Source organism: Anguilla anguilla, chromosome 6, assembly GCF_013347855.1.
Source record: "Anguilla anguilla isolate fAngAng1 chromosome 6, fAngAng1.pri, whole genome shotgun sequence".
In the NCBI taxonomy this organism is placed as follows: domain Eukaryota; kingdom Metazoa; phylum Chordata; class Actinopteri; order Anguilliformes; family Anguillidae; genus Anguilla; species Anguilla anguilla.
In genome coordinates, this window is record NC_049206.1 from 56,345,133 (window position 1) to 56,358,825 (window position 13,693).

The window sequence follows — 13,693 nt, forward strand, 5'->3', positions numbered from 1 at the left end:
GCGCTATATAAATGCAGTCCATTTATCATTTACCATTTTTTTTTTTTTTTTTAAAGTGAGCTTTAAGATGTATTGAGAGATACAGAAGGGTCTCTCGGCTTGTGGTCCTTCGGCCCTGAGGGGTGTGGCCGAGCGGTAGTCACGGTAACCCCGCAGGAGCCCGGTCCCCATTCGCACGTGGAGAGGCGAGACGGTGGCGCCAGAACGCCCCCCCCTGGGCTTCAGCCCCTCCCTCTCTTAGCATGAGTCACGGAGTGAAGCTGTCACGTGATCTCTATCTGTCTGTCTTTCTCTCTCCCCACCTCTGTCTGTCTGGCATTCTCTCTCTCTGTCTCTCAATCTCAATTCAAAACGCTTTATTTTGGCACGAGGTATTTCAATATACGTGTTGCCAAAGCTATACAAAAAACCTTACAATATATCTCCCTCTCTCTCTCTCTCTCTCTTTCCCCCCTTTCTCTTGTCCTCTTCCTCTCTCCCCCCGTCTCTCAATTTCAATTTAAAATGCTTTATTGGCATGAGGTATTTCAATATATGTGTTTCCAAATTTTAAATAACACTACAATGCATCTCTCCCTCCCTCTCTCTCTCTTCCTCTCCCTCCCTCTCCCCCCCTCCCTCCCCCCGTCCCTCCCTCTCTCTCTCTCTCAGGACACAGTAAGGCCGTGCGGGACATCTGTTTTAATAACACTGGAACTCAGTTCCTCAGCGCCGCCTATGACCGCTACCTGAAGCTGTGGGACACGGAGACAGGTAAGCCCCTCCCCTCCCCTCCCCTCCTGCGATCCGTCCCATGAGCGTGGGCGTGCTCGCGCCCCCCCGGGGTGCCAGACGCTCGCCCCGCGGGGGTTTTTAAAGGGGGGCGCGCGTCCACAGCAGCGCCTGTCTGTCGCTGCCTTCCAGAGAGGACCGTCTCTGCTCCAGCACCAGATGGCAGCAAATAAACAAAGTGGTCCCGGCCCTAAATGCGCCCCCCGCACCCCCACACCCACCCCCCCCCCAGCTCCACGGAGTTTAATCTCCTTCCTACTGCCTCAGAATGCAGCTCGGAGTGGCTCGCACAGAAGTGAAGATTTTATTTTATTTTTATTTTATTTAGCAGTTTATTTTTCGGTATTTTGGGTGTTCTGACGGCTGATTGCGCTGTGGCTGCTGCCCGCCCCTGGGCGCTCGGTGTGGGGGGGGTCGGTCACGGTCACGCTCGCTATTTCCTGTGATTTGATTTGATTTGATTGCTTTGCGCCGCGTCGAAGTCGTACCGCTCGCCGTTTGTCCAGGCGGCGGGCGGGCGGGCGGGCGGGCGGGCGAACCCGAAACCCCCCGGAAGCCGGTTTGGATCTGCGTCAAACGAGGGCAACCGCCAAAAAAAATCTCTTTTTCTTTTCTTTTACGTTTCTGTTCCGGCGGCCTGTTTGCTTTCCGTCTCTTAAAGAGGAGAACCCTCGCCGTCCGTCCGCCCGCCGTTTCCCCCGGAGACGGCCGGTAATTGGATCCTTCGCGTCCCTCACCTGTGGCCGTTATGCCAGACGAGCCCTCGCTGAAGGAGGTGTGAAGGTCACAAGTGGGTGGGGGTGTTGGGTGGGTTGGGGGGGTAAGGGGGGGGTGTTGGTGTCATGGCAACCGCTGCTGCCTGATGCTGGGGGTGGCAGTTCGCTCAGAGCGGGGCTTTCTCTCCGTCTTCTGAAGGTTAAAACCACAATGGCGTGGATTCTTCTCCTGGGGGGAGGGGGGGTCGAGGGTCGGAGGGCGGCGCGTAACACTGCCCCTGCTGCCCCCCCCCCCCCCTCTGCACACCCCACCCCCCCACCCCGACCCCTCCCTGTGCTGCAGCTGTGGTACAGAAAGCAGAGCGCTCACAGATGGGGAACAACACACTCTGTTCATGAATTTCATTTCACGGAGGAGAGCACGGGGGGGGGGGGGGGGTTCAGGAGGCCTTCAGGCTGAACGAATCTGCTCTCCTCTCAGCACACCTGGGCTGGGTGGGGGGGGGGTCACTCACCACCCCCCCTTCATAGCCACCGTGTGTAATCCTGATCACCAGGGCCACCCCTCACCACCTGGGCTGATCCACTCAAATAGGGGGGGGTCTGGACGCCTGCCTAACTCTCTCTCTCTCTGTCTCTCTCTACCCCCTCTCCCTCCCTCATCTCTTACTCTCTCTCTCTCCCCCTCTTCCTCTCTCTCTCTGTCTCAATGTCTCTCTCTCTATTTACCCCCCTCTCCCTCCCCCTCTTCCTCTTTTTCTCTCTCCCTCCCTCTCTCTCCTTTTTCCTCCCTGTCCCCCTACCTTTTTCGTCTCTCCTTCCTAAGTCTTTCTCTTTTGTTTTCCTTTCTTTTCCTCTCTCTCTCTCTGTTTACACCGTCCTCTCGCAGTTGGCTGTGCGTTGAGAGAGAGAGAGAGAGAGATTGTTTTACGTTCTCCTGTGGCTGTTGGCTGCAGTACTATATTAAGGCTGCTAATTGCGTTCGCCTCGTCGGGGGTGCTGGCGAATTCTCTGCCCGCTCTCTCCAGCTCAAGTTCTGTTTTGTGTTCTGCAGATGTTCTTGCCCGTTGGCTAAAGCAGAGTGGTGCTCTCATGCGCAGTGCCTGTTCTGTGTTCAGTTTTGAAAGCAGCTTAACAATAAGGATGTACACTTATCAGAGCACAAATGTACTCTCTCATAGTGAATTTAACACTGGGCAGTGTTATTCTGTAACGCCACTCCGGTCGGTGTTTTGTCTTTAAAGCATTTGTCCAAAGCCCTCTTCCCTTCCTTCGCTTTCTTTTTTTCTTTTTCCGAGTGGCTTCGTTTCGTAAAGCCGTCGCCCAGCTGGGGTGGACAGCTGCTCTCGCTCCTTTACTTCCAGGAGGCGAAAGGAAGTGACACGGGAGGGAGCTTTTTTGCACTGCTACCTTTTGCTCATGAGATCAAATGGGATGGATGGTGGAGGAGGGGGGGGTCCTGGGTTTTTTCTGGATACTGGGTTGTTGTTCTCTCCCTCAGCCCCCCGCCCGTGGACTGCATGGGGGACACGGGTTTCCTCTCTGCGGCGCGCGTTCCGGAAAGTCCCGCTCGGCACCGCCGGGGGTCGCCTCGGTAACCAGCTTTCGGGCGTGGTTCCTGTGGCCTGCCGAGCTCGCTGTCGGTACACTCCACGACCTGCGGGTTGCCTCGGATCGAATCGCCATGTTATTCCATACGCACAGGCAGAGGTCTGACCTGGGGCCTCTCTCCCCCTCTCTCTCTCTCTCTCTCTCTCAGGGAAGTGCATCTCTCGATTCACCAATAGGAAGGTGCCGTACTGCGTCAAGTTCAACCCGGACGAGGACAAGCAGAGCCTGTTTGTGGCGGGGATGTCCGATAAGAAGATCGTCCAGGTGAGACTCGCAATCTCTCTCTCTTTCTCCTTTACCCTCCCTCAATCTTCCCCTCTCTCTCGCTCGCTCTCCTTCCCTCTCTCGCTCTCTCTCCCTCCTTCCCTCCCCCTCTCCCTCTCCCCCCCCCTCTGTCCCTCTCTCCCTCCTCTTTCTCTCTCTCCCCCCTCTCTCTCCTTCCCTCCCCCTCTCCATCTCCCTCCCCCTGTCTCCCACCCCCCTCTCCCCCAGTGACAGTGGGGTAAGCTGGCAGGCCTAGCCGGTCCCTGGGGGGGGGGGTCACTGACAGATTGGACACCAGTGGATTTCACGCTCTGTGAGCCCCAGCGTAAACAGCGCTTTTAAAACGCCGCCGCAAATCTCGCCGCCCGCGGCGGCCTGGAGAGCGGCGCGTTAATCACAGAGCAGCGCCCGGGTCCGAATTCACCCCCCCGCCCCCTTCCCCCCGTCCCCCGCCCCCCGAGTGGCACTCCTCCATCTGGAAGGGCAATCAGAGCACTTCAACTCAAAGTGCCAAAAATCAGAAGAAGAAAAAAATGAAAAATAAATTTTGGCATCAGCAAAACTTTTCAGCCTCTGTCCCCAGAAAACTGAAAAGAAAAGGGTCGGATTGCCCCTCCCAAGGGCGACGGTAGAACCTCTTGGTTAATCAGTAGAACAGTGGACCTGAGAGAGGTTTATTTTAAATTGAAAAGGCCACATGGTTTGGGGTGTGGGGAACTCCATGTCACGGGTCTGTGTGACAGACCCAGAGGGGATCATGTGCATTAGAAACCTTGTGATCTCTCACTGATTGCCCCCTCCCTGCAGTGGGACGTCCGGACCGGGGAGGTGGTCCAGGAGTACGACAGACATCTGGGGGCCGTCAACACCATCACCTTCGTGGACGAAAACAGACGCTTCGTCAGCACGTCCGACGACAAGAGTCTGCGAGTTTGGGAATGGTGAGCTATGCCCCCCCCTCGTGTACTTTTCCAGTGTCCCCCCCCCACTCCCCTTACTGCCATGTCATATCTTTCAGAAAGTGCCAAATTCAATACAGCTCCATTCATAGCTAAACACAGGGGAGGTTTTACTGCAAATTGGCTTATGTGTTTATGGAGCCTTACCATCAATAATAAAACAAACAAAAAGTCTCGTTCCCTCCCCCCCCCTTTTAAAAGCAGGCCGTGTCATGTCCCCCGTGTTGAAAACTGATCCCCGTAGCCTTGGACTGAACCGGCTCGATAGCATTTAGCTAGTCCCCGCCCTTGGGAAAAATCCTTAAGCAGACGGGACCTATGGAGCTGCTGTCCGCCTCGCACCCAAAGCCAGCGGCCAGTTCGAGGCGTTCTGAGGCCTCCATTGTGACAGGCAGGGCCCTGCAGCTCCCACAGAGAGGCGAAGGGGGGCGGTTACGTCCCGCTGCAGACATGAACGCCGACGTGAATTTGTTTTTGTGCCGGCGTTCGATTCCCAGCCGGCCCCGCCCAGCCCGCCCGCCCACCCCGCCCGCTCTGAAAGAGCCCGCTCCGCCCCGCCCCGCCCCGCTCCGCGCCCTGAGGCGAAGCAGAGAGCCAATCGGGCGCTGGCGTTCGAGACTGGACCCGACCTTCAGAGGACGCGCTTCGGATTTACGGCGAGCTCCGCCCATTTATGAAAAACGGGGGGAAACTCGCGCCCTCTTGCGCTCACAGAGCCCGGCGCTCTGCGTGGCACGAGCCCGACCCCCCAAACTGACCCCCCAAGCTGAACCCCCCAAACTGACCCTCTCGAGCCCAACCCCCTGAGCCCAACACCGGCCCGTTGGCCTTCCAGTGCGCCGTGAGGATAAGCATGTTCCTGTACTTCAGATTCCAGGAATCCTGCCCTCCGATGGGCTTTCGGGCGGGGGGGGGGGGTGTGAGGGACCAGCATGCCCCGGGGCACCGCTCGATAATTTATTTCTTTCTTCCCCAGCCTTTCTTCCTCAAAACCCTCCGCGTTTTCCTCCAGGTTTTATTTTTGAACTGCTGCTGGCTTTGAGGTGCCCCTTCTCCTCGCACAAATATTTGGGTGGAAATGAACTCTTGTGTGTCCCCCCCCCCTCCCTCCCCCCTCCCCATCTGACTGTCGCTAATCCCCAGGTCTGCTCACGGGAATGTTTCCCCCCCACCGTAAACAAAGGCGGCGGTTTGCACGAGAAGAAACCCAAATATTTAAAGAACATGTCGATTAGCGGTCTTGGTGGGTGGGTTTATTAGTGCTGGGCCGTTCCGTGGAGTTTCCAGTAGTTCTGTTGCGTCTCCAAACGCACGCGTCTTCTGCGGCTGGTTTTTTGCACGTTAACCGTTTGTGAGGTTGTGGGTTTCGGAGTTCTTCCCCGTGAGGCAGAACCTGTTTTTTTTTTTTGTGTGGAGGTAATCAAAACGAAAGATGGTTTCTGGGTAAAAAATTTTTTTTAAAAAGCGGCGATATGACAAAGGAGCAGTAGATCTCCACCAGTGTGAATGAGGCAGAGTTTTCTTTTAAACGGCTGTAGGTAGGCTTTCATAAACGAGAGCCGAGAAATCCAAACGTGGCGGCCATTTTGGGAAACGGGCCCTAACGGGTTCCAGACCCGCCTCGGACCGAGGACCCGGCGCCTTTAGCGGGTTTGATCGTTGCGTCGCTGCTTTGTGAAAGCTCTGCGTCGTTCGCCCTCCCTGTGGCAGTTCAGTGTCGGGGGGGGGGGGGGGGGTGTGTAAGGGGGGGCAGGGGGGCATTGGGCGGGGTGATAGGTAGTCTGACAGGTAGTCTGACTCAGGCGTTGGTTGTCCAACCCTCCATCCCCAAACTGTACAGCGAGGCACAGGGCTGGACTGTATTCTCGGGGAACCCCCCCCCCCTCCGCCACCCCCCTCCCTCCAGATTTCGTGCCTCACTGTTCCCAGTGCACCAGCTGGGGCCCAGACGCTCTCCTGGCCGGTCTGAGCACGCTCAGATGGAGGGATTATAGGGATCAAGTGTTGGAGCAGTCAAGAATTACAGCGCCATTAAAGCGTGGAGTCTGGTCTCAGTCAGAACAGAGAGGGAAAGAGAGAGGAGAGAAAGGGAGAGGAGAGAAAGAGAGGAGAGAAAGGGAGAGGAGAGATAGACAGAGAGAGGAGAGAAAGAGAGAGAAGAGATAGACAGAGAGAGGAGAGAAAGGGAGAGGAGAGAAAGGGAGAGGAGAGAAATGCGAGAGGAGAGAAAAGGAGAGGAGAGAAAGGGAGAGGAGAGATAGACAGAGAGAGGAGAGAAAGAGAGAGGAGAGAAAAAGAGAGGAGAGAAAGGGAGAGGAGAGATAGGCAGAGAGAGGAGAGAAAAGGAGGGAAGAGAAAGGGAGTGGAGAGAAAAGGAGAGAAGAGATAGACGGAGAGAGAAGAGATAGACGGAGAGAGAAGAGAAAGAGAGAGAAGAGAATGGGAGAGAAGAGAAAGGGAGAGAAGAGATGGACAGACAGAGAGAGGGCAGAGAGGGTATTGAATAATGGAACCCTTTGTTCCCTTCTCCTCTCCCGCCATTTTGTGTGGCCGGGCCTGTTGGCTCAGGACGGCACTGGAGAGGGCGGAACGGGCTTCGCTAGCGTTAGCATCGGCGTTCATCGTTCTGCTCGCCCGATCGAATCCGCCGTGGTTATACCGCGGCAAAAGCCCGAGGAGAGGATGTGGGGTGGGGGGGGGGAGAGGATGTGGGGTGGGGAGGGGGGAGAGGGGGTGGGGGGGGGGGTAAATAAGTAAAAGGGAGAGGGATGCAGTCTTCAGCGGCGTGAGGACTTGAGAGAGGAGAGGAGAGGAGGGTTTATTAGGGGACCGGAGGCCCGGGGGGGGGGGTTGATTAGGGCCGAGGTGCGAGGCGCTCGCGCGGGGGGGGGGGGGGGGGGGGGCTAACGGGAGCGCTAACTGCTCGTCACTAAGCCGTCGTTATTCGGGGGGGGGGGGGGGGGCGGCTAACGGGAGCGCTAACTGCTCGTCACTAAGCCGTCGTTATTCGGGGGGGGGGGGGGGGGGGGGGGTTGCGTGGCTGAGGGGGCCTGGTCTCCTCCTCTGTGCAGGTCGTAGCTGACGGGGGCTCCTGATTGATGCAGGACGCCGAGCGGAGGGGGCGGGGCTAGCGGGAAAGGTCACCGCCAGGCTGTTAATGGATTGAGTCGGTCTCTCTCTCTCTTTCTCTCTCTCTCTGTCTCTCGCTCACTCTCTCTCACTCTCCCTCTCTCTCTCTCTCTCTCTCTCTCTCTCTCTCTCTCTCTCTCACTCTCTCTCTCTCTCTCTCTCTCTCTTTCTCTCTCTCGCTCTCTCTCTCTCTCACATGTTTTCCTTAGGATGTGCACTTTAACCAAATGCGAATCATTTGATTGATTGCAAGTCTGAAATTGTGGAGTACAGAGCCAAATCAAGAAAAATAATGTCTGCCTTCCAAACATTATGCAGCTGACCGTGTGTGTGTGTGTGTGTGTGTGTGTGTGTGTGTGTGTGTGTGTGTGTGTGTGTGTGTGTGTGTGTGTGTGTGTGTACATACATATATGTATACAATGAGCTCTATAATGTTTGGGATTGCTGCTCATTAGGGTTAACTATCCCTCTTGCGCTCTCTCTCTCTCTGTACATATTTACATATTTTAGTTTTTTGTTGAGGCAGCCTGTCTGAATCCTGTCTTCTGTGTGGGCAGAGTATTTTCTCCAGGTTCGGTTGCTTGCGGCCGTGCACGCTCACCCAGCCGCGGGCCTCAGAAGCGCCCTGTTACAGGCGCTGTGTGCTGCTGGAATAACAGCCTGCCCGTCGAGCCTGTTCTGGTGCGCTGGGGCTGCTGCTGAAGTGATGAGAAGAAAAAGCTGATTGCAGCTCAGCACAATGTTTTTGGGGGTGAGCGGGGGGGGGGGTTGTGGGGGGAGCTGTTGGTGGGGGTTGGGGGGGGGGGTCTTCAGTCCTTCAGTCCTGCACCCCTGACTCTTCTGATTAGCAGCTCAACGAGATCTCTAGCTGTGGGGTGAGGTGTGCTTCGTTAGGGCTGGGCTGAAAACCTGCATCTCCAGAAAACAGGGCTCTTCAGTGCAGTGTGCCACCTAGACCACACAATTTCACACACCAGTGCACTTTCTCACACACGAACACACATGCGGTCTCTCTCACACACGCGCGTACACACACTCTTTCTCTTTCACACATCAACGTACTCTTTCACACAAACACACAGTCTCACTTTCTGTCTCTCAGACACTCTCAGACACATTCTCACACCTCACACACACGCGCTCATACACACTCACTCATTCTCTCCCTCCCTCTCTCTCTCTCTCTCCCCCATCTCTCTCTCTCTCTCACACACGCACACACACGCATATACACTCTCTCCCTCTCTCTCTCTCTCTCTGTCTTCCTCCCTCCCTCCCCGTCTCTCTCCACCCCCCCTCTCTCCCCCCTCTCCCTCTCTCCCCCCCTCCCTCCCTCCCTCCCCGCAGAGCGCCCGTAGTAAAGGATGGTGTTCATTATGGGTCCTCTGTGCCTCGTCTCTCCGCTCCACTCCGCTCATAACACATTCCGCACACAGAGAGGCTGGCTTCAGCTCTGCATGTGAAATCAGCCTGGCCCCGAAACTCTGCCTCTCTTTCTTTTTCTCTTTCTCTCTTTCTTTTTCTCTTTCTTCTCTCTCTCTCTTTCCTCCAGGAGAGAGGAAACTTTTGATTTGCGGCCTGAGTTTGTCTCGAGGGTTCAAGTGAATTGACAGCGACAGGGCGGGGTTTACACTGCGGGGGGGGGGGCGGGGGGGGCGGTCGGGCAGGGGCGATGAGGGCGCTGCGTCCTCCAGCGCGGACACCGCCGCCGGCCCCGTTTAGCATTTCCTCTTCCTGTTTGCGGAGCGGCCGCTCTGCGTGGCGTTCCGCGGCCCGGGTCCTCCACCGGAGCCGTCGGAGGCGAAGGGTGGCGTCGCTCCTCTGCGGGGTCAGGCTGTCGCTGGCTGGGGTCTCCTCAAACTGGCTCAGTCCTCAGCATGCCTGCGTAGGAGCGCAGTTCTGCAGGGAGACTGCAGATCCGGCAACCCTGCTGATGGCCTCGCTGGGCGTCCCGTCTCTCAGAGAGGGAGGGGTTCAGTGGGCCGGGTTTACCGGGTCTCATTGCTCACTAGTGACCCCTGCTGGTCAGCAAGGCGCCCACGCTCTGTTTTCTGTGCATGACATGTCTCCTTCCTGTTCATGTCTGCACCCAGCTCAGTTTGTGTCTGCACAGAGCTCAGCCTGTGTGTCTGCGCTCATGTGTCTGCGCAGATCTCGGCCTGTGTGTCTGCGCAGAGCTCGGCCTGTGCGTCTGCGCAGAGGTGGGCTCGCGTGCCTGCGCAGAGCTGGGCTCGTGTGCCTGCGCAGAGCTGGGCTCGTGTGCCTGCGCAGAGCTGGGCTCGTGTGCGGGCGGTGTATGAAAGATGGAGAGGCTCGACACACCGCGTTCGGGGAGGAGAGCTCATTCCTGTCTGCGCTCTGCTGAATTGATCGCCGCGGTTACGGCAGCGAGCACAGCTGGTGAATGCGATTAGGCTGCTCCAACTTGTGAGGAACCAGCCGCCCCCTCCTAAACCCCCCCCCCCCCCACCTCAAGCCCATTTCACATGCTTTGGGCCGTTTGGTGAGGAGGATTTGTGGGTGTCCTGCGTCCTGTTGATGCCCGAGAGCGGACCGCCTCAGTTTAATATCCTGTGTGCGGCTGCTTTTATTGGAACGGAATGTCTTCATTCCCCACGCAAAAAAAGAAAAAAGAAAAGAAAGAAAGAAGAAAAAAAAAGTCGGGGAATGTGTTCGCGAACCGTTTTAGCGCTGCCGTACTCTCTTTTTAGACTGCGGGGGTCAGAGGCGGGGGTAATATCCCCCCTGACACCCCCCCCCCAGTCTCGACGGGCGCGTCATCTCTCGCGCTGAAAAATCTCCCGCGGGGGGGGCGAAGCCTGGGAACAGGACCGGTCTGGATCGCGCTCGGGTTTCTTGTACACAAATCTGCCGTTTTTAAGAAGTCCCCCCGGATAGATTTAAAAAAGGTTTATAAAAATGGTGAAAGTTTCAGACGGTGACAAATGAGCTGGACACAGTTTATTTCGCCGTTTAAAAAAACAGGCTTTTGGTGTTCGGTTGTCGTCGTTTAGTTGTAGAGAATTCACTGAGGGTACTGTTCCACCGCCGGGGAGAGAGAGGGACTGTCATTGTAAACATTACGAGGTAAAACCAGCTACTCTCCTCCAGAGCGGCTAAGCTAACGCTGCTAGCCTCCTTGGGAAACTGTCGTTTGTGGCCGTTCTTCAGGGAACATCAAAGTGTTTTTTTTTAGCCCCGCCCCCTCCAATTTGCCCGAGCCATTCAGAAGCCAGTTTCTATGGTTACATTTGATGTGCTGGATTATGTCTGTTTTTTTCTTTCTCTTTTGGATTTTGTTTTTGATTGGACTGTGACCGCTGTACCCTCTCACGGTGGCTCTGCACTGTTATTTGGTTTGATTCGCCGGTTTGATTGCAACCGTTTTGATTGGTTCACGGGAAAATTAAATTTCCTGTTCTCAGTTCTTGTGTCTGTCGCGGAGTTTGGGAGCGCGTCCAAAACCCGATTGCCACACTCAGAAACGGCCCAGAAAACGTCTCGATAACGCCGGCGATGTTCGGTTGGATGAGATTAGCGGGGGGGAAAAAGTTTGCGAAACGAAATAACGGTAATTTGGTTTTGACATTTCACGAACGGGCGAGACAGGCCGCCGCCCACCTTCTGATTACAGGTTATTTTTCGGCTGAGCGGAGACAGGCTGAGCTTCGAGTGGCGGCGGCGTTCCTGCGCTCCCCCGCTGTGTAAAACGAAATGAAGGGACCAATCCCGGAGCTCGCCGATATTCAGCTCTCTTACAAACGAAACCGCGAACGACACTTAGCACTTCGGCCGCGTCTCCGTCTGACTCCGACGAAGGGCGCGGCAGTCGTCGAAACGTTATTTTTTTTTGTTTGCAGTTTGTAATGAAGCCGAATGTCCGTTATAGTCCGTTTCTCCTCATCCCTCTTGCGTGCGGGTTAGCGCATTAAACGCTGCGGGCTCCTGCGGCGAGGAGTGAGTCTCGCGGTGCTGAATATTCACGCGCGAGTCTCCCACCTTAACAAGGTGTCGGGGAGCAGTCTGCGTGTGAAATTTCGCTCTCTTCACACCCGAGTTTATCTTCCAGGTCTGCGCCGCGTGCGTTTAGCGTCTTTGTCACTCCGCCGCTAACGTTTTATCGCCTAATAACAAACCCGTCGGCACGTATTTTTAAAAAAAGTCGCTTGCTCTCGTGGATTTATTGATTTTATCAGAAGGCGGGGGCGTCTGTAACTCGTATTCACATTAATGTATGGAAATGCAGAGCAGCTCATGCAGAGAGTTTGTGACTTCTCCCTGATTTCGTCTCGTCTTGTCCGTGATGCCCCTCCCCTAACCTCGCTCTTCCTTTGCAGGGACATTCCTGTGGACTTCAAGTACATCGCCGAGCCCAGTATGCACTCCATGCCCGCTGTGACCCTGTCACCAAACGGTGAGCCTGCTGCATACACACACACACATACACACAGACATGCACGCAAACACACACACACACACACACACACGCATGTGCCTAAACACACACACGGTCACATCCACACTCCCATACTACAGACACCCACACACACGCACAAGCACGCACATGCTCGCATCCACACTTCTGTACTACACACACACACACACACACACACACACGGTCACATCCACACTCCCATACTGCATACACACACACACACGCTCGCAAACACACTTCCGTACTACACACACACACACAAACACACACACACGCTCGCATCCACACTTCCGTACTACACACACACACACACACACACACGCACACAAACTCTGCCACTCGTTATCACATCCACCCACGTGTGCTGTTAGCCGGCCTGCTGCATGTTAAATGTGCGCGTTCATTCTCAGTTCATTTTCACTGTTGCATTGTTTGCCATCCGAAGGTCTCCCTGGTTTCCCAGGATAAAGCGCACATTTCATATTACACCGCGCCCGCGTGCCTGCAGCCAAACTTTGGCTTCCCTCGTTATCCGTGCGCACGCCAGTTTTTCTCCTTTTTATAGCGTTTGAGGTCTGGAAGCCTCTCTGGTTTTCTGCAGAATGGTGTGCACATGTATCAGGGAGGTTCATTTCGGTGAAGAACAGAAACCCGCCGTTTCCCCCCACGGTCGCGTTCACGTTTTGTGTTGATGCCCGTTTGCCTCTTTCAAGGTGCATAATTTATGAATCCTCGAAGGGGGGGGGTGGGGGTGATATTTTTCGGTTTTGTTTGAGAGAGCATATAGTTTGTGGACCGAGAGGAACAGGGTGCCTTTTCTTTGCTGACAACAATGGTTGGTGCACTGGAGCAAATTGGCCGAGCTTTTCCCATTTCCACCCCACTGGCATTCCCTGGTAATGGTAACATTTCTGCGGAACATTTACGCATTGTTTCCATGGTTCTGTTCGCCGAACGTTCTGACCGGTGGAATCTCCTGACACGGCTAATGAAAGCCAGTCTGTGGGCGAGAAGCGCTGGTGTGCGCGTTCTGAATGTATTTTTGGTTGAAAAGCAGCTTTTTTTAATTTTTATAACTCTTTTACATCAGGAGGAGAACGCAGCAGGCTTCACAACATCGGTTCCTGAGTCCTGTTCCTGGAGATCTACAGTCAGCGTTGCTTTTCATTTCAACCCCAATTTGGCACGGCCCGAGTCTGCTAATTAGCAGCTCAGCGAGATCTCTGGCTGTTAAGTGAGAATGTGCTTCGTCAGGGCTGAGATGAGAGCCTGTGGGGGACGGTAGATCTCCAGGAACAGGGCTGAGAACCGCTGCTTTATAATCTCAGCATTCTCAGTCAGAGAAAGGCCGTTCCATTTCTTCCTCTCCTTCTCCTTCTCCTCCTCCTCCTTCTCCTTCTCCTTCTCCTCCTCCTCCTCACTTGATTTTTGGCCCTGCTGGGCTGTGGTAGTTAACCTCCGCTGTGTGTGTGTGTGTGTGTGTGTGCCTGCAGGGAAGTGGCTGGCCTGCCAGTCCATGGATAACCAGATCCTGATCTTCGGGGCGCAGAACCGCTTCCGGCTCAACAAGAAGAAGATCTTCAAGGGCCACATGGTTGCCGGCTACGCCTGCCAGGTGGACTTCTCCCCCGACATGAGGTGAGGTGCTCCGGGCCGGAAACGTGCCCTGTGCTAGCTTGCTAGTTTTTATGGTTTTTTTTCTTTCGGTATTCTAAGTCAGTGTTCTAGAACTGCACTGCTTTCAGTTACCAGCGGCGATTGTTACATCAGCATTGGAATGTTCAGCTGAGAACATTCTAATCTGTGAC

At 55.2% G+C, this 13,693-nt stretch overlaps 1 protein-coding gene across 1 annotated transcript in view; it reads left to right on the forward strand.

Annotated features, from left to right (window-relative positions):
• Positions 1-13,693, forward strand: part of cdc40 (cell division cycle 40 homolog (S. cerevisiae)) — a 33,457-nt gene that overhangs the window by 17,800 nt on the left and 1,964 nt on the right. Inside the window, exons 10-14 of the mRNA XM_035421487.1 lie at positions 652-753; positions 3,247-3,362; positions 4,170-4,303; positions 11,788-11,864; positions 13,379-13,523. Of these exons, the coding sequence (XP_035277378.1) occupies positions 652-753; positions 3,247-3,362; positions 4,170-4,303; positions 11,788-11,864; positions 13,379-13,523 (574 nt within the window). The remainder of the gene's footprint in view (positions 1-651; positions 754-3,246; positions 3,363-4,169; positions 4,304-11,787; positions 11,865-13,378; positions 13,524-13,693) is intronic.